The sequence below is a fragment of the Siphateles boraxobius genome, unplaced genomic scaffold (genome assembly GCF_051911475.1).
Source record: "Siphateles boraxobius isolate OS27281-9 unplaced genomic scaffold, OSU_SipBor_1 16, whole genome shotgun sequence".
NCBI classification, from domain to species: domain Eukaryota; kingdom Metazoa; phylum Chordata; class Actinopteri; order Cypriniformes; family Leuciscidae; genus Siphateles; species Siphateles boraxobius.
In genome coordinates this window covers 17,339,660-17,366,838 of record NW_027508766.1, presented here as the reverse complement: position 1 = coordinate 17,366,838, position 27,179 = coordinate 17,339,660, and the positions used below count along the sequence as shown (strand labels likewise).

At 38.2% G+C, this 27,179-nt stretch overlaps 1 protein-coding gene across 4 annotated transcripts in view; it reads right to left on the bottom strand.

Moving 5' to 3' along the window:
* Positions 1–18,513, bottom strand: part of pappab (pregnancy-associated plasma protein A, pappalysin 1b) — a 139,548-nt gene extending 121,035 nt beyond the window's left edge. Inside the window, exons 1-2 of one of the 4 annotated variants that reach the window (XR_013204179.1) lie at positions 17,908–18,289; positions 11,405–12,476 (exon numbers count right to left, since the gene is read on the bottom strand). Coding sequence is in view for 3 of the 4 variants with exons in the window: in XM_077231867.1 (XP_077087982.1) it covers positions 11,405–12,476; positions 17,908–18,289 (1,454 nt within the window). In the remaining variant the exon portion in view is untranslated. Of the gene's footprint in view, positions 1–11,404; positions 12,477–12,692; positions 12,761–17,907 lie in introns of those variants that run through there. The other 3 variants (XM_077231867.1, XM_077231868.1, XM_077231869.1) reach the window with 3 other exon arrangements.
* Between the last annotated feature and the right edge of the window lie 8,666 nt (positions 18,514–27,179).

The following is a 27,179-nucleotide window of genomic DNA, read 5'->3' as shown; positions in this document are numbered from 1 at the left end:
GTCAAGAGAAGCAGTGCTCTGTAATTTAATGGCACTAGTGAGGCTGTCACACATATTTTGAAGGAAACCTGAGCCCAGCTCTGCAGCCAGCGCTGAGGTCAGAGGTCATTGGCCCTGTCTAGTTAGGAATGCATTGTATCATTTGGATAGTTCCAAAGACGGTCCCGTTAAAATGCTTATTATTTCACCTCAAACACACTGAGTATGTTATTCCCATGCAAGCAAGCCTTTCCCCTGCAGTGATAACTGTCATGCAAGTCAAACAAAGACAAGCCTCTCTGCAGTGATGAATGCTGGCTTGCTGGAGACATACATTTCCATAAGTACAACAGCATGTAACCATGCATATATTCATATTTGAGCAGACGTATAGTATTTCATATCGCCTCTCTGCTAACCTCCTCTGTCTTTATGGGAGGCCCTGCTTAATCCTCTTTTGAAAAATGCTGGAACAAAAATGAATACAAGCAGTGCTGAGCTCCTACCGCCAACACTTTTGAATGTAGTAAACACCCACCCCCACTATTCAATGGGGGGAAAACCCCACCAGGTCTCATTTCTCATAAGATCAACATCTGCTAGCCAGTTCACCGTGAGGACCAATCAAACACAGTATCTGTTGTCATGCTGCTAAACCCAGGGTTAGCCTAGACATTATGAAAATGAATGTATTACTTTGTAGTGCTTTTTGATGTATTAACCTTCTAAGGAAGACACAGGCTTAGGAGACAGGATGACCATTTCCTGGTATTTATTTTCTCGTAAGCCTTATACCATGGCACTGTGTCTTGTAAAGTCATCACTCACTGTCATAAAAGAGAAACACTAGAAGCCTCATGACAGTTCAAAAGAAAAGTAAGTCTAATAAACACACGTTTGCATTTAAGTACTAGACCACATTTTCAATCAAAAACAAAATCTACTCATAAAGCATGTTGGCTATTGTACATCACATTTTAAAATGACAACACCAATCAGGCACACTATGCTAAGTCCAAATATCTAATCATTTTGGTTAGAATAAATTTCAGTCAACATCTGGGTCATTTTATTGACCCATCTAATACCCCTTCTGTGTGAGTGAATGGAAAGGACAGAGGCGTGATAATGTTGCACAAAATTGAACAACCAAGGCTGAGGGTGTGATGTTCTCTAGGCAGAACATTGATGATTAGTTGTGGTGGTGACGTTACAAGCCAACACAGCTGCCGATGAGATGTAGCACAGCGTGGAAACATCTTGTGTGGTACAGGTCTCAAATAACCTGCCTCATTCCACACATATTCAGAAAACAACTCAAGATAGAATAGAACATTAGAAGGAACATTACTGTGATAATCATTTCAACTTGTTATGGGTAAAGAATAAGCACTTTGAGAAATTTGACAAGTATATCACTGGTTTATCTTGATCTAGAGTCTAGTTTATCTAGACTAGTGAGCTATGAATAAAAAAAAAAACTAAAAAAAAGAAGGTGGTCAAAAAGTGTTTGTGGAAAGATGCAAGTAGATGTAAGTATTAGATAACTGTTTTAGGAGAAATATTCAGCGACCGACAGTAATAGCCTATCTAGTGTAGTATCTACTCAACGTTCTATGAAATTTCGTAATTTGAATTGAAAATATGCTATCATGGTGTATGTAATTCATAACCGAATGTGACGAAACATCACTGGCCACAATTTTGACAGATACCATGGGGAAAATCTGCCATACAGATATTTTTAGTATTATCTCATAATTTGGCAGCAGGTACATTAGGCTGCTGTCACTTTAAGACCTGACACATGGATCCATTATACTGTTACACATGCATTGTCTTCCATCTTTCTTGCATTAAAACATAACTGACTGTGACATTATTTTGTGTGTATTTGACTGTTTAAGCACAGTAAGTAGCGAAAAAGAACTAAATTTAGCACAGAGAGGCTGCTTTATGTCCATGCACTTTGGGTGTGAGCACAAAATCTGTCGGAATGAGTAAAATTATGAGCAATACGCTAAATCCAGCCCGTTCACATCCTTTGGCGTCATACATGTGACGCTTTGGACATTTCGTTGAAATCTTACGCACATGGCATCCTTTAGCATCAATATGAGACGCAGAACCCAAGGCGTCATACAGGTGACGCTCGTCTAAATCCAACGCACATGGCATCCTTTAGCGTGAATATGAGACGCAGATCCCAAGGCGTCATAACCGTACCCTACCCCAGACCTAAACCTACCCATAACAGTGCGTGTTATATTGACGCTAAAGGATGCCATGTGTGTAAGATTTCGACGAAATGTCATATGGCGTCACCTATATGACGCCAAAGGATGAGAATGCGTTGGCTAAATCACACGCAGAAGTTCAAGCCCTGTAACACCAACATATATTCATCCAGAGAAAATGAAACTAGTGGATGAGGGGAGGTGGATTTATGTGCCATATGATGAGAGACAGAGAAAGCCCACCTAGTATCGTGCATCTATTCTGTGGAAAATGAGAATTGATAGCGACTCAGATATTTCAGTATCGATATATCGACATTTTTGACAACACTACATTACACTTTGTTTATTATTTCAGATTCCTATTTAACAGATTACAGTTGAAAAATGTATATAATATATATCAAATTCAACCAGGCAAAGTGGCTAGTAGGAGGGACTGGATTACATGGCACTGCTAAAATCCACCCATATTTGGCAGGTGTAAAACTACTAGCCCTATATGTATATGTATATGTATATGTATATGTATATGTATATGTATATGTATATGTATATGTATATGTATATGTATATGTGTGTATATAAACCTAAATATTGTAAAACTTATAATTACGTCATCCTTTAGAAGAAAAAAACAAGAAGGAAAAAGAAATCAAAAGGCGGCAGAGGTTTGCTTGTGAAACAGTGGAAGCCAGCTCAGGAGAACAGATGATATAAGGTTTCCTTCCTAATAATTTCAGGAATTTCATTATTTCCTATGAAAATATTTGGCTGGCTTTTTGGCTGTACAGAAGGGGGAAAGGGGGTCAGGGAGTTTCATGATGAGATGAATAAGTCAGCTATAGAGTAAATGCAAAAAGAGCTTGTTTTTTAAAACTCAGGCCTCTGCTTTAATAAAAGTTCCACTACTGTAGGTCAAAGCCACATAATCTGAGTTCAATTAAGTTTAATCCACTGGCTCACTTACAAAAACAAAACACAAATCAGATGTGGAGGTAGGCCTACTACATAAACAGCTGGCCAAAGTATGCATATATCCAGCCAAAGTATGCAGCATCAGTGGTCATGTATTGCACAATGCTGCTCAGGATCATTTGAGGTTTTTTTTTGCTGAGTAGGGAAGTGGGTGACACTGGCACTACAATGTTTGAAGCAACATCATGAATCACTAGGCTGACATTACTGGTGATCACCTTCATGAATGCCAGAATAGTTTGGTGCCAATCTCACAGGGCAGAACGTCTTAAAAGAGGTCAGTCCATTCACATTTACATGTCAACATGTACAGTACAGGCTTGTATCATGGGAATGCTGTCCATTATACAAGCAAAAAGTCACTGCTGATCAGTTCAGCCTGGCTACACTCAGAGTGCTCCAAGTGGTGTGTTGACGCATTTATATTTAATGCCTATTAAATGCGTGATTATGGCTTCATCCATTTACACCCATGTATTATTCATCTGAATCAGTAAAGACTGCCTTACATCCAGATGTACTTAGTGTGGTTTTGTGTAGAGCTGCTCGGGGCGGGTTGGCATGGCAGTGTTCACCAGTTGGCTGAGAGTGCTATAATTTTCTCAGCCTTTCAGGGATCTTTTCATCAGCTCCAAGTACATAAGAGGAGTGATCAATCATCTATACAATTAGCATCATGCACAACCAGGCGTGAAGTTCATAGGCTCGTGGGATAATTTGTAGCTGACCTCTACAGGAATAATATAATTCACAGACAGTTACCATAAAAGGGACTAGAAGAGAGGAGGACTCGTTTATGCAAGGTCTATCAAAAACTAGGGCTTTATATATGAAGAAAAGAGAACTGAAGTAGACAAAACATAAGAAATATTGGATGAAAAGAATACAGTAAACACTGTAGCCTCGCAGAAGAATGAGCGTAATGTAGAGCGTTGGATATTCCTATGTATGTCTGAGACAGTTTTCCACAGGAAACACCTGCACAAAGTATTTAAAAACATATTTTTTGGGGGAATAAAATTCAATCAACATGTGGTTCAATGACATACTGTATTAGAGAGTGCACGATCTGTGTGTGTGTGTGTCTCTGTGTGTGTGTGTGTGTGTGTGTGTGTGTGTGTGTGTGTGTGTGTGTGTGTGTGTGTGTGTGTGTGTGTGTGTGTGTGTGTGTGTATATATATATATATACAGTGCCTAGCATAAGTGAACACACCCATGCTAAAGTTGACTAAAAAGAGGAATAAAAAATTATCTTTTGGAAATTGATTTTAATGCCTTAATTTGAAAAATGAGGAAAAATCCAACCTTTAAGGACACCAGTTTTCTTTGTGAATGAATAATGTATCGTAAATAAATAAATATTCTTCCTTAAAATACAGGTTGCATAAGTCAGGACACCCCAATGTTAAATTCCCATAGAGGCAGGCAGATTTTTATTTTTAAAGGCCAGTTGTTTTATGGATCCAGGATACTGTGCATCCTGATAAAGTTCCCTTGGCCTTTAGAATTAAAATAGCCCCACATCCTCACATACCCTTCACCATACTTAAATATTGGCATTGTGTTATTTCAGTTATGCTAATAGCTGGTTTGATTTGCATTGAGAGATGTTCTTATGGAAAGTGCCCCATGCCAATCTCTAGGTATGGTGAAGGGAATGTGATTATGTGGGGATATTTTAATTCCAAAGGCCAAGGGAAGTTTATCAGGCATATAAGGCATTAAGATCAATTTCCAAAAGATGACTTCTTATTCCTCTTTTTAGTCAAATATATATATACTGTATATATATATATACATATATATAAACATTCTGAACTGTGTATTCCTAAAACTTCCATTACTTCCAGATTTTGTCATTTGTTATAGGCTACTACTTTCAAAATGTTTCACTCTTAGAAATATGGCTAATTTAGAACAAACTAAAGATTTACTTTTTTTTAATTTTTTTTTTACATTTTACTAAATGTGATAAAATGTACAAAAACATTTACAAAAAACTTTACATTATGTGTAACAAAATTCTGCTGAATGTCTCAAATTATTTTCCCCAAATCAGTTCAAATGGTCCGCTTTAATGAATGACCATAAATCATCTCAATATTTCAATGTTTCTGAGTTCTCTCGCAAAACTTTTGCATTCAGTGTTTTTGCAAACAATGCAAAATTTTGGTGATCGAAAGCATTGTAGTATAATTTTTCATCCCATCTATTTTTTTCCCACCTCGAAGGTCCCTTTAGAAGCTCAGAAAAATACACTGTGAAAAATATGCCTTGGTTATTTTTAATCAGATATTTTGTGCTACACATTAAATATTTGCAAAGGCATGTGGCAACAGCAGCCGTTTAAAAATGATTATTACTGATAAAGAAAAATCAGCCCTTTGAGCCATTTCAGAGCAAATACATAAATACAAAGATATGCATCGACTATTAAAGGCTGGAAAACATTGAGAGCTGTATCCTCAGGACTATCATGCTGACTCAACATGCGTTGTGTACCATCAGATTTGATGCGGACAGCCAGACACACAAACACCGACGCTGCAAAAAAGCATCAGCATTATTTGGTTCTCATGAATCCCTCGCTTTATTTTAGGAGACAAATATGTTTGAAATACGATTGAAACTATCTCTTTGAAATTGAATAAGGTTGTGTGTGTCCAGTGATGCTAATGTGGTCCCCAGTGAAAAGGCCTCCTCACACAAATGAATCAGCTGGTCTCACAGTGGCATATTAAAGGACTACTTAATTGCTGCAGTTTAAAAAGTGGAAATCCTTCTGTCCCCAGGGCTTAACTCTTTATCCAAACCTACTTTTGAACACTAGGGGTTGGACCTTGTGGTTTTGTGCCTGTGTGTGTGTGTGTGTGTGTGTGTGTGTGTGTGTGTGTGTGTGTGTGTGTGTGTGTGTGTGTGTGTGTGTGTGTGTGTGTGTGTGTGTGTGTGTGTGTGTGTGTGTGTGTGTGTGTGACATTGCACGCAATGAATAGGGAGACAGATTTCAATCTCTTTTTTTAGGTTGCCACTTCTGTAGGGTTATGGTTTCTCAAGCCTCCAGAGGGAAAAAAAGGTGCTAAGAGCGTCCAAGTCCTTGATAAGGTAACCAGCTAATTAGCCAGCTTAGTTAACATGCCAAGTGACTTAGATTATGTCACAGAATGAAGTTTCACTGCTAATAGAGATCCTCTTATTTTTTGAGTTGGATCCCATTTTCAAGGACAAAGCAGGAGGCAAAGAGAGTGCACAGTGGTACAACATACCTTGACTAGTCTGAGACAAACAAGTATGCACTCGAGATATGCTGTTAGGAAAGCTATGCATTTTCTTTCCTCTCTTGAAGTTGTTGTGACCTTTGAATCATCAGTGATCAGCGAAAGCCCTGCCCTGAAGCTAAATACTGTCATCACTGCCAGACTGAGCACTTAATCCAGTCCCATACACAGATAGTTCAGTTATTTATGAGAGTGGCAAACACAATTACTCCTAAAACATTACGGTTTTTATAAAATCCGCATACGGTCTATGTAACGGAAACCGAACAGCTAGCTATTAAAGCACTGATGATGTCACTATCTTTTTGACACTGAGAGCTCGTCTCAAGTGCTTGAAAATGGGCCAAATACTGGTCTTGACTCATGCAATTATACTGGCTTGACGCATTTTTATACCGTCTTGTTTTTTTACTGTCTTGTCTACCATAGTTTCTTACCAGGCCAGCGGTCTTAGGGACACCATAACATGTCATATTATATCATATACATATATGCATCATCTTAAAGTGGATAATTAAAACATGACTTATTTGTCATTGCTAGTTTACCGATTTTGTTACACTGCCATCCATTTTTGTTTACAGCCACAAAATGTTGTGGTTGTTTAATCATGCACTACTGTTTTAAATGAAATTTATATTTTTATTCTGCAATGATGCATTAAATTGATCAAAAGCGATCGTAAAGGCATGTATAATATAACAAAAAAATATATTTTTCAAATAAATGCTGTTCTTCTGAACTTTCGATTCATCAAAGAATCCTGAAAAAAAGGGGCAAAAGCTGTCACTGGGACAGTACCATTTCAATAAATTCACCTGTGTACCTAAAGAGTGCATATTTGTACCTCAAATGTACATATTAGTACCTAAATGGTACATATTATAACCTTTTTAAATGGAACCATCCCAGTGACAGCTTTTGTGCCTTTTTTTTCTGAGAGTGTATGTGTGTTAATGTGACTAACCTTTGTGGATATGATGTCTCATAAAAATTTACGGTGTCATACTTATGACATTTTGGAGTTACACAGTTAACGTAATCAAATTCTATTACAAGGGTCCGATCTACATGACACGTAATTAAATATATTATCAATATATATATATTATAAATAATATATATTTAGTAGTTAATGATAAAAGACTTGAGTTGTTTTTAAATTTGTCGAGTCAAGTCTCAAGTCATTTTAGGTCTAGTCCGAGTCTATTAAAATGTGACTCCAGTCCTTGTCACTAACTTGAGTGCCCATCTCTGGTTACAACTAACACTACGTTATAATAGCAACCTGTAACTGAGATTTTTTTTGCTTTAAGATAAAAGCAACTAAGTTATTATTAGCTAAAACCCAATTCAATATATCACATACATTACAGAAAGAATACAGATAAGAAAAAAACCAGGATAAATAAAACCGTGACGTTTTTAAACGTATTAATAAAAAGGACTGTTGAAAATGGCAGATTTTAAAGTTGACATGTGCATGATCCGTAGGCAAAAACACAGCCTATTCACCACAGCATTTGATTTCATTGTTCTGTTGTTGCACAACTCTTTGTTCATGCATTCTTGTACAATCAAAAAGGAATGTCAAATCACTTCGTTATGCAGCCTTCGGGCAAAGCTCTCCAGACATACCATAATCAAATCAAAACAAGCAACAAACAAGAGTGCTCTCCGCTTGACCACAGGCTCTAGTCACATCTTACACACAAACATCAACAGGACAAACTGCAATTACAGAAACCAAAAAACAACTATAGTGAACTAAGGATCTGTAACCACAGACGGACAGGAAGCAATACGATTATGTAATTCGCGAGTGGTTCCACAATGCAATGAGGTTATGAACCTGGAACCAATAGGCTATTTTTAATTTATAGAACATCTGAAAGGTAAGTGATGCCTTTTATATTTAATTTGTTCCGATTTACAGATATTAAATATGCAATCATTCAACCCTATTCAGTTACTTTTTCCAGAGAATAAAACTTTCATCTTGGACTTGGACCTTGACATGACTTTCTTTCTTTTCTTTTAAAATCTGGCACAGATCCCTAGTTGTCCTTAAATGTCCTTGTTTATTCTGATTAAATACACTAAACTGCACTAAATGACAATCAGCAGTTTTGCTTTCAAGAATCTGCTGCAGACATAAAGTGGGTTTCAAAAGAGTCCACCTGTGAAAATGCTTAATATATTACATTTATAACAAATTATGTATGTTATCAGCATATTGTATTGCAAAAGTAACATTAATTTCAGAAGGTGTTAGTATTGTCCCTTTTGCTTTATTGACAGCACTTCCGGATGATCATGTTCTCCAGTTGATTTGAGTCACATGATCAATTACTTATTGGATTGATTAGTGGCGAATCCTAAATATGTACTATAACATGTATTCATAATGTTTCTTTGTTTACTTTTTTCAAAATTCTAAAGCTTTGTTAATTTCCAGATTTAAATCCAATTTTGAATCCCAGATTGTCATCGTAGTCTCAGACTTTTAAACCTCAATGTATGTCAAAAAACAGTTACAGGAACCTTTGCTGAGAAATGAGAAGAGCAGAAAGAGATCATTGGTTTGTCCCACCATCCAGAGAACAAATACAGTGCTTTACCCCAACAATATCCAGTGCCCCCACAACCTCAACATATTTCTGGAAGGTTATTTTTCCTGAGCAGGACTCACAGAAGAGTCTCTAATGCTGTAAGTAATAGTGTTGGAGATTCTGCTTTAAGCTGTGATTGGCTCCCCTCCTTGTCCATGGGGACATAGTTTCCATTCCCACTTACTCTCTATCAAATCACTTTTATAAGCTTACAAAAAAAGGAGAACTATGTCTAGAATCTCCTCAGTCTTCACATCTGGTCGCCTCGAGAGTAGTTCATTTCAGCCACAGAGTATAACGTGATTGGCTGCTGAGCTCTGAATCAGTGCCAAAACGGACTCCAGGGATACATGAAACACAAAAGCACAGGCCTGAAACTCACTAGTACAGACACACCAAACGGTGCGCACCAAACCATAGGGCAGAGGCTCATCCTTCATGGTGTTTTATTGTCCCTCAAACTGCATCAATCCCTGTATACGTTGATTCATGCTCCAGAACTCGTGACTCCGGTTAAACAGTAAGATGTTTTCAAGACGTCACGCCATAATGCATTGATGGAACGGAATTAAAATAGCTGAAAGCTTCACACATAGGAATGAAAATTATAGTGCCCTGGAGTTCCCTTCCAAAATCTTTAAACAGGTATGAACTTCTAACCTTGAGCTTGAAAAGAAGAAGAAAGAACTGTTGTACAAGGTTCAATGACAAATAAGAGCGTCTAAGAATGGGAAAAATCCAGTTGTGCCATTCATGTTGGATTCATATGGTTTTGAAAATTACATTTATTACATGACTATATATATATATATATATATATATATAAAGTAAAAGGAGTCACACCACATTACATTTTACAACATAAAAAGGTAATTCCAATTATTTTCTTTTATTGAGGCCTTTTTTTCTTTATAATGATATCAGGACAGTATCACTCTGAAATGTTTTACTTTATGCCTAAAAAGTATAAATTCAGAAATTAAAAACATGCTCAGCATAGAAGAGGTAATCATTGTATGTATGAATTGACTTTTAAAGTTGTTCTTTTTTTAATTAATAGATGTTGGTGAAAATGCCTACTGTTAAGCCTAGAGAATCAATTTGAAGCACAAATTTCTAAAGCCTCTAAATTATGAACGGGATCAAAACTTTGCTGAAAAAATCTGTTGTACACAATCTTCTACATGCCCTCTGTCATCTGATTGACCGTTTATACTTTTTTAGCAACTTTTAGAACAATTCTAAAAATGTCCCCCTTCTGGTCGTGGTATGCATACATACTACAGAGCTTGGATCATAAAAGTAAGAAGTTAAATATCATCCTACTAAGAAATAATAATTGGGAGATATAAAGTGATAACTGACATTTATATGCATTTTATGTTAATAGTCTGCAATTTTGTTATAAATATGTCATTGATTTACATTAAATCTTACTTTTTAGCTATATATCAGCAACTGCTTCAAATTGCTTAATTTTCTCAGTTTTGACCTCTAAATAAATTTGTTTAATTTTTTTTCCCTCCTCGATTATAACTCCATTTCATTATAGCTCTCCTAAATCATACTATATGAGCCATAAAAGCCTTATGTGCTAAATATGAGACTCAACACAAAAACACATGCTTTTTTTATTTTTTACAAAAGTTCCATAATCAGAAAATAAAAAATATATTTCTGACTATTATTTTGTATGTCATGCTTAACAGGGTTGATTTTTGCCATTGATTTAGGGCCAAATTTACTAAACAATTAGTAATTAGTATGAGAGCGCAATTCCAAAAAAAGCGCAGATGGAAGTGGAAAGTTCTGCACATGATCTACTGATGACATGAAAATTAAAGAGCACAGATGAAGCCGGTCATTTCCATAATGACCAACGCAATCTACCAAGAGCAGCGCAAATTAACTTCTGGTTAAAGACCAGTGCTTAAAATGCTTTTTTGGCAGTTAAATAATCCTGCAAGTACCAGTAAATTGACTAGCGCAAACCTTAGTAAATCACCTTGCATGATTTATTAAACATTCTCCTATAAATTTTGCGTCTGAAAAGGGAAACTCCAACAAATGCATATGCAATAAGGTCAGATGCAAAAATAACTGTGCATCCCTTTTCAGAGCTAATGTTTCACTGTGTGTCTTAACTAAATCCTGACACTAGTTTTTTTAATGCCAAAAGAGGGTTTGCGATGGCGCAAGCTGTTAGTAAATCTGGCCCATAGTCTAATATTTGCATGATTAATGCATAATGTAACTAATACATCTGTATGCAATATTCTGTGTTTGTCACTGAATAGGTTTGAAAAAGCAGTTTGTGAATTACCTGAGGGGTGACGCAGGATTAAAGCAGGTCTTCGTGACATCAGTGGTGTTAGGGTTGCAGCAGTCCCCATGATCGTAATAGAAATTGTCCCAGTTACACTCTGGGTCACAAACCCCATTCCCTTGCTTGTATTCGGGACAGCGAGCGATTTGCCTTTTACAGTATCCGGCATCGAATCCCGTAAGGGTGTGGTTACATTCTGGATCACACTCTTCATCGCCCACTTTGCTGATATCACAGTTGGCCAGTATTAAGCGGTTACGTAAGGACGAATTGTAGACGTTGTGAATGCTTCGCTCCCAGGAAATGTTGTAGACGCGGAAAGCGTTGTTCAAGTGCTGGTGCTGAAGGTTGATCTGGTGTTCGGTAATCGTCGGCCAGCGTCCATCATCATCGTAAACGTTTATCACTCGATAGCGCACAGTCTTGGGCTTGCGAAAGCTCCAGAGCTGGTAGTAGTTTGTAATCACCTGCACGTTGTCACACGCGGTCTGTCCGCAAGGAGGAGGTTTCAGTGCGGTGTCACTGAGGTCACACGCCAGGCTTCGGTCCGAGTTCTCCAACCGGGGGAAGCTACCATCTTTCACCGTGAGCCACCTTCTTGACATGTTCTCAAAGTTCTCATGGATGACTAGCTGAGAGAGGTCACCAAACTGACCCAAACTGTGATCCATGTATCTAATGATCTCACGTTGAGTCAGAGCCCGATGCCACAAGCTCAAGCGTTCCATTGTACCCCTGTAGTTGTGGTTCAGTGCATTGCCACCGATCATTAGCACCTTGCACTTCTTGGTAAGTGGGCTGAAAATCTCACCGGATTGGTCTCGGCTTACAGCAACCTGCGCCCCGTTAACGTACAGCTTCATAAAGACACCGTTGTAGGTCACTGCGACGTGTGACCATTGGTTGGGAGTGTAAGGTGCATTGGAGGTAATCGTGGTGAGCTTGTGGGCTCGGTCCGTCTTGAGGGAGAAGAAGAAGCGAGGGTCACGGTTGGCTTGGTCACTGACTGCTTTGATGCCAAACAACCATCCTCTATCACTGGACGCGTAAAAACATTTATCATAGAGACCTGGAATAAAATGACATACATTAGATTCATGAATAAGCAGATTAAGTACAGTGGGGTCCAAAATAAACTTTTTAATTTAACGCAATTTTTTCATAACATATATTATCAGCAAAACTATTTGAGTGAAAATGGTAAAATTAACAAAGTAATTATTATGTTTCTTAGGCTTTAATGACAGTACTTAAGCTGCATGAACTCCATAAGTTTGTGCAAAACCTGATGATCATGTTCTCCAGCATGATTTAAGATGGATCCAAAAACATCTTGAGCTTCAATAGTCACATGATCAATGCCACTAATTTGATTAGTAAGTGACCAAAAAATAGAGCATAATTTTACATATTTAGTAATAATTTTCATCATTTTGTTACTTTATTTCAAGACTTTATTTCAAAATTTGTTTAAATTTTTTTTACACTTCTGTTCAAAATTTGGGGTCGGTAAGATTTTTAAATTGTTTTTTAAATAAACCTCTTATGCTCACCAAGGTTGCATTTGATAAAAAAAAATACAGAAACAATACAGTAATATTGTGAAATATTTTTACAATTTCAAATAACTATTTTCTTGTTTAATATATTTGAAATATATTCCTATGATGGCAAAGCTGAGATTTTCAGCATCATTACTCCAGTCTTCAGTGTCACATGATCCTTCAGAAATCATTCTAATATGCTGATTTGTTCTCAAGAAACATTTCTTATAATTATCAATGTTGAAAACAACTGCTTAATAATTTTGTGGAACATTTTTTTCAGGATTCTTTGATAAAACATTGAATAGAACAGCATTTATTTGAAATATAATTCTTTGTAACAAATTAAAAGTCTTTACTGTTATTTTTGACCAATTGAATGCATGCTTGCTGAATAAAAGTATCAATGTCTTTTGAATTTGTTTAAATATTTAAAAGTTTTCATTATTATTATTTTTTTCAGTTTCCCTAAATACTAAAACTTTTTATTTAGATTTAAATTAGCTTTTCAATTGAATGTTCTTTTAGACTTGTATCTTTTATCAGTACTGATATTTACTGGTCAAGAGACACAATTCACAGATATTGATTTATCCTGAAGTATAATAAAAGGGGCACAGTAGTAATTCAGCCAACTGACTGACGCAACAACACGCAAGTTACCGCAGCCTGATGCGGAGAGTGACAAAAACTATGTTTGTCCAGAAAAGTGGGGAACACAAAGTGGTTCCCATGATCAAATCGCTGCAACGGTCCAGTCTAAGGACTACAGGCCTACGCGGAAGCATCTGCTAGCAATCAGGCCCAGACAGTGTGGTCTTGTATCAACAGAGCAAAGGTTACTTGAATTTTCAGTCTATTTTCTTGAAATGTGCCTCAACAGTAAAGATGTTTGAAATCAAAAATGTCCTTTTTTCGGCACAGTCCGTATTATGATTGGGGCTCTAAAACCCTTTCTTCCTGTTTCATTTGGAAACCATATGCTGAGCTCCAGAAGGAAACGTATTCTTACATTTAATGGGTAGGCGTCCTTCATAATCATCCAGAGTGCTTAAAAGAGGATTTAATTTGAATCTTTGTACTTCAACACTGCAGAAATCAGATACAGTGCCTATTCTAAAATTTTTACTTTAAAATTTAACCAAAAAGCCCTACAAATCCACACAGCAGCGATGCTTAATCCAGTAAGTTTGCTGAGCAATGAAAACCTGAAGTCAAAGACAGAAATTGAAGATCTAGTGACCCTCATTAAGTCTTCTGCATGAGGAAATCTCTCATCTCCCACAGCGGTGTTTGTAATAGAGGTAATTGGTGAAACTCAGTTAGGGCGAATAAGCAGTAAAGCGTTACCAGGGTAGCAGAGGAAAATATTACTATACCACATTACTACTTCAGTACACACAATATGTAACATAACTCCAAATTTACACATGCCTCTGCAACAGGGAAAAGCATTTGGACGTAACTGCTTAAAACCCCTTAAGTGAAGCTTAAAGCAAGAGGATCTTTTGACCACTAGGATTGACCACTTTAAAGAGATCATTTATTCGGTAGCGCCTTAAAGAGCAGACAGGAGCATGTAGTTCCCTTTCACTTCTAGTCTGCCAGCAGAACCACTGCCAGCATCTATAAAAATAAATTGTGCCATAAAACTGAGGAAATTACAATCTGTGAAATCCTGGAATGAGACCACTAAGTGGGAAATAACAAACAGGTACGATTCTTGCTAGCCCCGAACTTTAGACATGCAAGGGACTCAGTGTAGGGAGAGAGATGGGGGTTCAATGAATGGATGGATGGATGGACACTCTGGAGAATGATAATTTTATATTGATCACCATAGAGATGTCATTAAAAACAACAGTCCACAGCTTTAAATAGTTTAAAGATAATGCATTAAATACTAATGTATTATAAACAGAGTGGAAGAAAAGTCCACACATATATAATGTTGCTTGCTTTGCGAATTAACTTCATGAAATCAATCCAGTCATTGAACTAAGTACATGCTGAAGTTGAAAAATGAAATTTTGGAAATTAATGCAGTTGGCTCCTTGTGCCGAATTTGGCGTACCTTGTAATCCTTTCCAATATTTCATGAAAGCATCCATTTTGAGTTCATTCAATCTCAGTATCCAGCACCATGGACAGAGCACTACAAAGTGAGCATTACGAAATGAAAGACACAAGCGCAGCAAACTGTTTAGAAAAGTTTATATACACCTGTACTGTCTATAGACCTTTATTAAAACATCTAAGGCTATAATTAATTTTTAGACAAATTTTCAGTTGGCAATGGGGTAAATATATACTTCTAAAGTAAAATAAACAAAATAGATTGCAGTATTTTTTTATTATATTTTACCTCAAGCATTATAATTAAGACGAAATTTTATTTATCAGTGCACATGCATGATTATATATATATACATATATATATATATATATATATATATATAGTTATTATTTATTAACATATTATATTATATATTATGTATGTATTATATGTATTATATACATAATTCACATCTGTGTACACCTCCTAAAGGAACTATTAACATTACAGAAACATAAAATACCTGTTAACAACGACATTAGCCAAACTTAAATCATCCTGTTTGGTAACATGATGATTGAATATTTAAATTTTAATGGCCATCATTACAAACCTCTAAGTGGTGCTATTGACAGTTTTATGAGGTGCTTATTAATTTATTGTAATGTGCCATAAAATATCCCATCCCACTGTGTACTATAAGACCTCAAAGACAACAATGAAAGAAAAAGTTAAGTGTAAAAATTTCTATTTAAAATAAGACTGCGTATTTCAGTTGAACAGTTGCCACCGCCTAACGTCAGCAAACATGCTGTAAAACTTCTAGTAAAAAGGCATCTGTCTGAGAATAGGCTCAGTGCCTCTCTGTGCGCTCTGCGTTCTTGCGTCTGAGGATCTGATTGACTGCACTGCCGGTCTATCCATGATGTTTTGTGGCAAGGACTGTAATATCCTTACAAGAAGAACCAATAACAAAACCACTTGAAGAAAGGATGGACAAGGAACTAATTTTATAGCTTCCTCCATCTGGACTGACACTTAAAGCATTCCCTTCTCTTATTCCTATACCTGAAGACTCCTGATTACAGAAAAAGCTGATTTGTGGGTTAAAACCTGACAGTCAATATGAGGGCCACAACTTAGTTGACTGGACCACAAATATTTAATGTTTGTTTAAAGTGAAATTTGCTGAACATCTGTATTTGATGCGCTGTAGGAGAAGCCGTATAAACTCTGCCAGCGCCCCCTCGTTGCTTCTTAATGTTACTGTGACTAAGGAGATCATTGTGGGACAGAGGAGTGGACTAATTTTAGATGACTCACTGACAAGATGTATTCAATCAATCCATTAACATGCAGCTCTCTGGAGATATAAAGCTTATTTAAAGACAATGTACCCAACTCTATGTAATAAGATTCATTTTCAGTGTCCTGAGTCTATGATTTGCAATTTAAATAATGCATCTTGAAATCTATCACTGAATTGCATGTACATGTCTCATTAATTAAGAATTATTTCATTATAATCTTGTAATGCTTTTAAAAAACATAACTTTTTAAATGTAAATTATATAAGCATAAACATGCAATGTTTGTGAAAATACAGACTAAGCACTGTGGTTCTGTTGAAGATTTCTAATGGCTTTTTAGAGAAACTATTAGAGACCAGGGAGCCTGGTAATTAAAGCTAACAAATATATTAATTTACATACATTGTCAACAACTACACGTGGCTTTGCTTTTTATTTAGACTTTTAGTGACCCCCGAGCATTTTAGAGAGATAATAAAAATGATTTGATTTGTGTCATTACAGTACATTTTCGTTTATGTTCCCACAAAACTGCGTTCTATAGGGGTTCATCGCGGGATTCGTAAACCGACTCTACGGGTATTACGCTCTCTGTTGGCTGGAGAAGGGATGAGGGGGGGGGGGGGGGGGGGGGGAGAAATCACATAGATTTGTTTGAAGAAAAAAAAAATACAACCGAGTAACTAACACGCCCACCTATGCTACTCCATCCTCATAAGAATAATGCGTAATGTGCTTAAGTATGTATTTTTCAAGAAAAATAAATGTGCGAATTTGTTATTCGATTATAAACTATTTGCGCTTCGTTAGTGGGAAATGCATACTTGAAAACACATTTTTAAAATAAAACACACAATTAAGAATAAGCATACATTATGACTAAAGAAAAATTGGTATATAGGGTGTATGTAGTAGCCTATTTAGTCCAGAGCAGCGCACGTAAGAAGCACAGCCTATGCATCAAAGGGATGACGTATTTGTTTAAGCAATTTCTGACACAGACATTTAATCATACAGCATCATAGAGAAAAATCTACAGACTACGCCGCTATCGCAGTTTTTCTCGCAGACACTTTGCAGTTTTAAAGATGTAAAAGAAAAAAAAAAGAAAAAATTAAATTAAAATAAACAAATACAATTCTTAAAACGCCATTCGTTACACTTAAACATCAAACCAACGTTTTGGGGAATTGCAAGTGCTTCTCTCGATATTACAATGAACCGTCCAAAGATTAATAACAAGAAACGCAATTTGAATCAGCAACGTTAAAACTATACAAGATGCTACCAAAAGTTGGGTGGCGATAACCTGCCAATCGCATGCAAAAACCCAAGAGAGTTTTTGCTAGTAAACAACAGCAAATGCGCATCTCCATATGCAGTCTTTGGAGAGGTCAGTTATTGTGAACTATTCTCAGTAGACTACATGCTCATAAATAGTCAAAGTGATATAAAGAAGTGTTAGTGGCAAGTGTTAATGCAACTATTCGAAAGCTGGAGGTGGTTTATGAAGCGCAGGCATGCTACAGTTACACTATGAAATGATGTCTGCAGTGAATATAATGCAAGTCATAATTAAGCAAATCAAACCTCCGATAACAGCTGGAGAGCGCTGCCCACCCTCAGGTTTTATCCACATTTCCAGGGTGAAATTACCCCTTGGCACCTCTGCATTGGGTTTTAGACGCAGTTGGTCTCCTCGACCGGTAAAGTAAACAGCTCTCCGCCGACCTGGGCTGTTTTCCCCCGCCTGTGACAGGCGAGGGGAGCGCCGATCTATCCCGGGAAGTGAGCGTTTGCCCCGAGGCAGCCGTGTGGCACAAGCTCCTGGGAAGGTACTTCTGGCTTCCCTGATGCGTACCAAGTCTCTTTTAGACCTTGCAATTCGCCGTGGAGTCCCACACTCAGATCCCAAGCACACGATAAAAAGCAAAAGGCATAGAAGCCAAGTATAAATGGGCAAAAGTTTCATTTTCAAGTGGAGAGAAGAGATTTTTTGTCAATGGATAGGGGATTTGATTATTTCAAAATACTAAATAGCGCTCGTCTTTGGAGATCTTTCCCGGTCTTTTGCTTTTACAAAAGCCTGTCAAGACGCGTATTCAACACCAACCAAGACGGCAATGCTGTCTTATTTTTTTCCTTTATAATGTTAAGCCACGACCCCCTTTCCTTGCCCCTTTCAAAGACACTTCAACACAGATTGAGGGGGGAAAGGAATATGTTAATTCATCCAAGTGCTCCACCTTCCCAATTGAATGGATCCCATTAAACTGCATGGATGACTGAGTAATCAATCAGTGTGGAGGGGTCAAAATAATTTCCCTGTCACTTTTTTCTTCATCCGCATTTCAAATAAACTTGGTAAAAACGCGTTTCTTAAACATATCACATGCACAACTCTATACGCGTACATGTGTGAGCATTTGAACGGGGTCACATGCAAGACTGCCCGGCATGAATTCCATCAGAGGAATTCGGTTAGCCTACATTGAAATAACACAAATATTCCCGGTCTTAATCGCCTCGTACGAATGGAAATAAAAATATATGATTTGTCAAACACAATACTACATGTTTCAGGCAACTCGTCACACTCGTCAGGTTACGTCACACTGTTTTTTATTTGGCCGAAGGCATATAGTGCGAATAGCCGGGTTCATTCTGACAGGAGTCGAAGGTAACCTGCTCTACTCGCTGTTGTGTTTCTCAGTGCTTCTGAACCGGGACGGTGTTTTTATTTTGCGCACCGCTGCGTTGAGAACCCTCTAGCGGTTACACGATGAACTCTCAATAAAACCACAAGAAAACACAAAAATATGGTCAGGCACGTTAAATATTTGTAATGTTCTTTCCTTTGTCCACAACGACCTATTAACGTGCGCAGCGCTGGCTGGGGAAGCAGACTGACAAAGACAAACACAGGCTGCTGATCGGGAGTACGAGACAAGCTGACAAGATTTCAAGAAAAGGATGCTTTTTGTGTGCATCATAAATAGGCCTATGTGTGAATAAGGTGACACGACGGGAAAAGACAACATCCATTAAAATAATAATAATAATAATGGTAAATATTATTTTTATTTTTTCTCCGTGATGCCATTTTGACCAGTCCCCAGTAAATATTTTCTATTTACTTTCCCAATATATTTGGTATAGGCTATGACCTACAATTTATTCAAATAAATACATAAACAAAAATATATACCATCCTTTCATGATGAACTCTGAAGGACAAGCACTTTTTCTTTTTCTTTTTAATTAGGCTAATTGTATTTTCTCATTCTAAAAACCACCTTGTTTTGACCTTAAAAGACCAGGATAATAATGGATAAATGAACAATAAAACTGTCTTTAATTCCCTTAAAAATCATAGCATTAGCACTCAACACATAGCAAGACATTCTTTGTCTGACCTAATAAATTAAATGTTTTTAAAAAAGTTTTTTTTACAGCATTTTGTGAAATGACACTCATATGAATACACAGACGAACTTAGGGATCATATAGCGCTGATGAACAATAGGAAGCACATAAAGTAGGGAAAAGAGTGACAGATCTGAATACATATGTGGCACCTATAACAGAGTATTGAAGAATTTCCAGCCTGAGTCCTGCTCTTATTGCTTTTCCTTATTGAATGTCAGCAGCAGAGGGAGCCTGGAAAATGACTAAATGCACTTCCTACATCTTCTGATCCTGATCTCAGTGTTCTGGTTCTCTCAGCTGCAGAGGGACTCCTTGCAAACATGTGACGTCAATACTGCTGAATATCAATGGGCACTGGTGCTAAAGGACCAGCGGGAAACCTGGGGTGAGCTACTTTAGAGCCCCTCATTCGGCAGGTTCTTACCTCAAAGTTACTTTCAACCATTCTTATTCAGCAGGATGTCCAAATCACGCTAAGCTCTTTGCTCAGCAAGGTTTTACAATGATACTCCAAAATACCTTATCTCTTATCACTTGAAATGGATGCAACAATAACCATCATTGGTAACACTATATTTTAAGGATCAGAAATTAGACACTAATTAATGACTAATAACTGCATGTGTAAGTAACTAGTTATGTACTTGTATGCCATTACAAGCTATTTATAAGGCCTTCATTGGCTGTTGTCTTTTTTTTGTCTTATAGCCCCTTTATACTTGTTTCTGTCCTAACAATGTACTAATTAGCTAAACACAAAACAAACTAATAGCTTGTACTGTGTCAATTACACACTTTATAAGTTCCCAGTACACTGTGTGAATGTGTAGCTTGTAAGTATGAAATAAATATAGAATGGGCATTTCAACACAGACATTTGCCGATAAACACTGTCTTTCTAGCAGTTGTTCTATACTAACAAATGATTTATAACTGAAATATTCCCTTTATTAATAGGTAACAAGCTCATTTATCACTAATAAATGCAATATTACTTCAGATTATGTTCCCTATTCTAAAGTAAACATTTGCTGTTTTCCAATAAGAAAAGGGACATGTAATATTGCAGTGAACAACACATCTTGAATAATCACAATCAACACAGTATAAAAACATATGAATGAATGAATAATACTAATAATATAAAAAAGTCAATAAAAACACTGTTTTAATTGTAACAATCTTAAATAGAAATTTAAATTAAAGGGCCCTTTCAGGTCCTTTTCAACACTGCTCAAAAAGTTACTAGCCAACACACCAATTTAACATGTAGATATTTGTAGATATTTGTACACTGTGTTGTTCACTGCAATATTAAATGTCTCTTTTCTTATTGGAAAACAGCATATGTTTACTTTAGAATAGGGAAGATAATCTGAAGTAATATTGCATTTATTAGTGATAAATGTGCTTGTTACCTATTTATAAAGGGAAAATTCAAGTTATAAATAATTTGTTAGTATAGAACAACTGCTAGAATGACAGTGTTTCTCTGCTAATTTAAATGTCTGTTTTGAAATGCCCATTCTATATTTATTTCACACTTACAAGCTACACATTCACACAGTGTTCTGGGAACTTATAAAGTGTGTAATTGGCACAGTACAAGCTATTAGTTTGTTTTATTTTTAGCTAATTAGTACATTGTTAGGACAGAAACAAGTATAAAGGGGCTATAAGACAAAAAAAAGACAACAGCCAATGAAGGCCTTATAAATAGCTTGTAATGGCATACAAGTACATAACTAGTTACTTACACATGCAGTTATTAGTCATTAATTAGTGTCTAATTTCTGATCCTTAAAATAAAGTGTTACCAACTCGTTAAAAGGATCAGGAAGCACAGCACTGAATTACAAAGATATTTTTTGGGGTGCATAAAATATTAGCACAATAACACAATACGTCCTGCCTAAATTAAGGTATAACTTGTTACACTGTAAAAAAAAAAAAGATCAATAAGTTCTGACAACATATGTTCATGTACTTTTTATGTTATACAAGATTCAACTCCTTTTTAACGTCAGTTTAATGTAATTTAGGTTGAAATGACAAGAAAAATTTAAGGAAGCAACTTCTTTTAACCTATTAGGAGTTAATGTCAATGGTTTCATAATTCTTACATTTATTGTTAAAGCAAATACAATGCTCTTTAACATCAACAACAAATACAGGGCAGCAGGAACAAAATGTTCAGACTAAAAAGAGTTTAGAGTTTTTTTTACTGAGTTTAGAGTTCATATTTGCTACTTATACATGCACATACAAATATAACATATAGAAGTATACACTGGATGCTCCGTCGCTTAAAAAGAGTTTAGAGTTTTTTTTACTGAGTTTAGAGTGTTCATATTTGCTACTTATACATGCACATACAAATATAACATATAGAAGTATACACTGGATGCTCCGTCGCTCTCCATTTCTGACTTCAGCAAAATCTGATTTTAGTGCCTTATCTAATTTATCAAGTTGTTGGTAAAAAAGTTAACATGAATCACAGGTGCTAACACAGGATTTGATCACATCTAAACAATTTAATATCCAAAATATGTAAAGAAAACTATTCCTTAATTCTTTGTGATTAGTCATATCAGTTGATCAGTAAAACATTTAGGTCATTTGCAACATGACATCATGACGTTGCGTAAACATACACGCCACTTTCAAGTCAAGTGGCGTGTTATCTATACGCATTTTGAGCTATCCGCGTGTATGTCCACGCCGAAATCTTTTGCGTGTATGTCTACGCCATTAAATGTCCGAGTGATTCCGCGTGTATGTGTACGCCGTTAAATGTCCGAGCGAAACGAAGCAAAATCTATATCTACATCTGTGCAGCGATCTTTTTTTTCCTAGGATGGTAGGAGAACACTCATAAATGGTATTAACCCCAGTGACGGGTAGGTTTAGGGACGGGGTTGGGGTAGGTCATATATCTATATATACATAATACAGTAATATAACGTTAAGTCATGGGCGTTGATAAACACGCTGAAAAGCGAGTATGCGTGTTGATAGCACGCGAAAAATGGAAATACGAATTGGCGTGTCATACATACGCCATTTCATGAGATCAGTCTGAAAAACTTGACATAGATCCCTGCTATACTTTTGCTTTAAATGCATAATATTCCATTTTAAAGCAGAGACGAGCAATGATATAATTATTTTGTGTCCTCTTATGTGAGATGCAGTGGGTTAATATTGTTGTTAATTTACTTCCTGTCTTAATTAAATTCACTATTATACGTATTTTGCATTGTAAATATTTAGTGCTACTATTAATATTTAGAAATATATATGTTTATATGTCACCAAAAGATGGCATATAGGTTTGTGGTGTCTTGCGAAAGGATTTGTGCATTCACTTATTATGTTATCATTTATCTGCTCTGGTTTTGCTATTGGACTGTAGAACACTGACTCACGGCTTTACATTCAGCATTTTTAGTAGGGTGCTCACTGCATTAAAGAAATTAAACTTTACAAATCATTCAAAGATAACATTAAGAGAGCTCTGTGCTGGTCATGTATTGTGATTAACAGCAGGTTGCGTAGACTGAAGATGTCATCGATGACGTACATATCCTAGTTTTTACGCTCTGCTTACTCCCTCATCTGCAATCAGGAAATGCAAGTCAGTTCATTTGAATTGATCTTGGCTTGTCTCCTACCTGGAGACCTCCTACAACTAAAAGTCTAGAGCAATTATCCAAACACTTAATCTTTCTGCTGATGCTGAACATAACGATTCCGTAATGTATTTGATGCTCACTCAACACTGGAATTTTTACTTGGTCTTTTATACAAGACCTTGATTTTCTCTTTTTTGGCTTTCCCTTCACTGCAAATACATATGAATAATCTTTGTGGAATTTTCCAGCACCTGCACAAAGGGCTGGCTAAGATAGAAGCTTAAACATTGTATTGTGTAATAAAAATGACTGTCATTTTTGTACTTATCGACCATTACGAGTTATAATATTCATTGGCAGTAAAAAAACAGCTTGTCCACATAAAAGCAAAATGTAAATCCATTTTTGAACAAGCACATGTGTGAACAAGCGCGTGTGGGAACAAGTGTTGGTGTGTGTAGTAGGGGAAATTCCACCTGGTGTTTATTGTACCCATCTTTCAAAAGATAACAATAATAAAAATGGGGTGGGATGCATGTTCTGACATCTATTGTATCTGATCCAATAAAGGAATATGGGCTTTTCTCATTCATTCCAGAGATCAAGGTGTTCCTCCCGATGGAAAAGATCAATTTGTAGTTGGGAATCTCTGGAAAAACCCTGTACTCAGTCCGATGTAACATTTTGTAGTGAGTGATGGAACAGAATATAAATTTAATCTCAGCATGTCGTGGTTGTCACTGGGATGGTGTTGGCAAAATAATCAAAATGAATGGTACAGTCATGAAATTAGTATTTGTTGGCAAACTTTATTGATATTAACTAAGTGGAAGATTCTTATACTGTATAACCAGGTCCAGACTGAATCTGTGATTTATTTACTTATTTAACATTTTGCATGTTCTGCATTGTGGTGGAAAATGTGCAATTTTGCAAAAAACTTGGACATGAACATGTTAAAAAAAAACATCTCAAACAGTTGAAAGTTACTAAACTCATTGGTTGCCATAAGCATAGCCAAAATTTGCCAAAAAACAAAACAAAAACAAAAAACAGAAAGGGTACGGGATGTGTATAGAAATTCTGTGGATCTTTGCATGGAGCTTTTGAGATGCAGATTCCATTTCAGCCTTGGTACAATTGATATTGTGACAATAAATGTATGGCTAAACAATTTCATAAAAGTGCCTCCATTATAGATGTCTGTGGTTCCCTTTCAGTCGATAACGTCAGACGTAGTCGACGTCGACTGAAATGGGATCACGCTAGGGAGCCTATCATCTTCGATTACTATTGAACGAGCCAATGGAATTTGGCGTGTGTGATTTGCATCACACACTCCGCCCCCGCGGCGCGGGTATAAATACGGAAGTGGATGCACGCACTAGTTGCCTTTCCATTCGGAGCCGTTCGTCTTTGATGTCTCTGAAGAGTGCTGTTGTATTCAACGAGCGAGTGTGTCGGTGTTCTTACGGGAAGACCTCTCCAGTGTTGGTGTTCTACAGCATGGTGCAGCGGTGATCGCGAGCTTCTCAGCTCTCAACTGCTGTTTTAACAGCATCAAATTTCTATTGTTTGTTTGTGTGTTGACGGTTGGTTAGAGGGCGAGAAGTGAGTGCTTCACTGTTGGTTGAAAGACTATTCAGTGTTTGCCGCGGTCATTCCCTGTGTGCTCCGGCACTGGTGACGGTCCCATTTCCTAAAAGAGCAACACGGGTGTGAGTGCGTCTTTTTCGAGATTCCATTCCATCTGTGCGTTTCTGGGCGGGCCGTACTGGTTCATAGTCCGCCGCCCCGGTTCCTTTCTTTCCTGAAGTGCATGAGGAGCTTACGAGGGCATGAATGGCACATTTCTCTGCCAGAAACCGCCTGAGTAGCTCCTCCCCCCTCACTACCCTTGATGGGGGAGCGGTGAAGGGTTACGAGGCTATCCCTCCAGTGGAGCGGGCCGTTGCAATGCAGTTATGCCCAACGGCGGCCGCTTCCTGGAGAGATGATCCTGGTCACCCCTCTAAAGCCTGTAAGTTATCGTCCGCTTTTACGGGCAAGGCTTACAAAGCTTGTGGGCAAGCCGCTTCCTCCTTGCATGCCATGGCGTTGCTCCAGGTCCATCAGGCCCAGGCACTCATGAACATGCACGAGGGTAGTTCGGACCGTGAGCTCATGGGTGAGCTCCGCACTGCATCTGACCTCGCCCTCCGGGCGGCGAAGGTTGCAGCTCGTGCGGTCGGTTCGGCGATGTCCACACTTGTGGTCCAGGAGCGCCATCTCTGGCTCAACCTGGCCGATATGAGAGAAGCGGACAAGGTTCGGTTCCTGGACTCTCCCATTTCTCAGGTTGGGTTATTCGGCGACGCTGTGGAGAACTTTGCCCAACAGTTCTCTACAGCTCAGAAACAGACGGAGGCCATCCGGCACATCCAAGCCTCGGAGGGAGGCTGCTGCCTTCACCCGCCTGCCGAGGTCAGATCCTCCGGCTGTTCGTCGCCGAGGGCGTCCGCCTGCAGCCGCCTCAGCTCCCGCCGGACCATCCCTGCAGCCTTCACCCAGGTTCCGGCGTGGAGCCGGCCGCGGAAAGGGCGCCCAGCCTGCTCCAGGTGCTGCCAAGCCAGATGGTAAGCATCAGCGCAAAAGGAAACGCTGAACCTGGACGGGCTCTCAGGGATGGAGGAGTTGCTCGAGGAGTGGTCGCCGATCCACTCCTTCTGGCTGGTTGGAGGGACGGCTGGAGTTTTTTGTTAATTGTGTGTCTGTTCCGCCGCTGGCCCCTATAAAAATGGGGTCAGCGGTACCCATATATTCAGAAAAAGAGCAAATTTTCTGTTCCTGAGTCCCAAGTGGACCAGTCTGGCGGTGTGACCCTGTAATAGCCTTACATCCCACAGCTTCCCTTGGTCGCCAACAGGCAGCTTGGGGCGTTCGAGGACCCGGTCATCCGAGTGCTCCAGAGCCCATTGGGTCTTCAGGTCAACTGGAAGAGAGTAATCTCGCCCACTGGCTGAGTATCTCTTTTTCAGTTTTGGAGATGGACTCGGTCTAACACGTCTCTCCAATGAGAATGTTTTCAGCTGGTGTTGAAGTGAGAAAGGGTCCCACTGAAAGAACTTTCAAAGGCTCCTGGGGTATATGGTAGTCGCAGCCTTTGGCTTCCTCCATATGTGACTGCTTCAGCGCTAGCTTCATGATCGAGTCCCGAGGTGACCGTGGCAGAGCAGCTCACCCTGTGTGACTATAGTTCATCCCGATCTGCTGGCAAACCCTCTTCAACAGAGGGGCCATGTACAAAGGGCGTGTTTTAACAGGGGTCTGGGCGACCCCCGACTACACGGGCATTCGTGCCTCAAGTTGTTAGACATTGTGACCGTTGTAACAACTCACCCGTCACCCTTGCATGTCACAACTCACCCGTCACCTCCTCCTTGGAGTCAGAAGCTTCTGAGGACGCTTTGTTCCACTCCTCCCGCTTTACTCAATCGTGCCGCCATCGAGCCTCACGACAGTTATAGCAAGGGCAAGTGGAGACTCCATCCCCTGGGTCCAGCTGGGTCATGACCATTCCGGGGCCGCTCAGTTGCCCCCCCGGTTTCATCTTTCCGCCAGTGTTTGTGTAAACCGAACGGACTACCCTTGGACAAACACTGGGTCTCAGCTGCCCCAGGGGCCCGCAGAAATGCGTTTAACCCCAGTGAGCCTTCTAAAAGTGACTGCGACTCATGGTCGCCTTGCGCCTGCTCAAGTCAGTGAAATCAATCACACTTCATGTTGAGCAGAATTGCTCATGAAACTCAGTGAAGT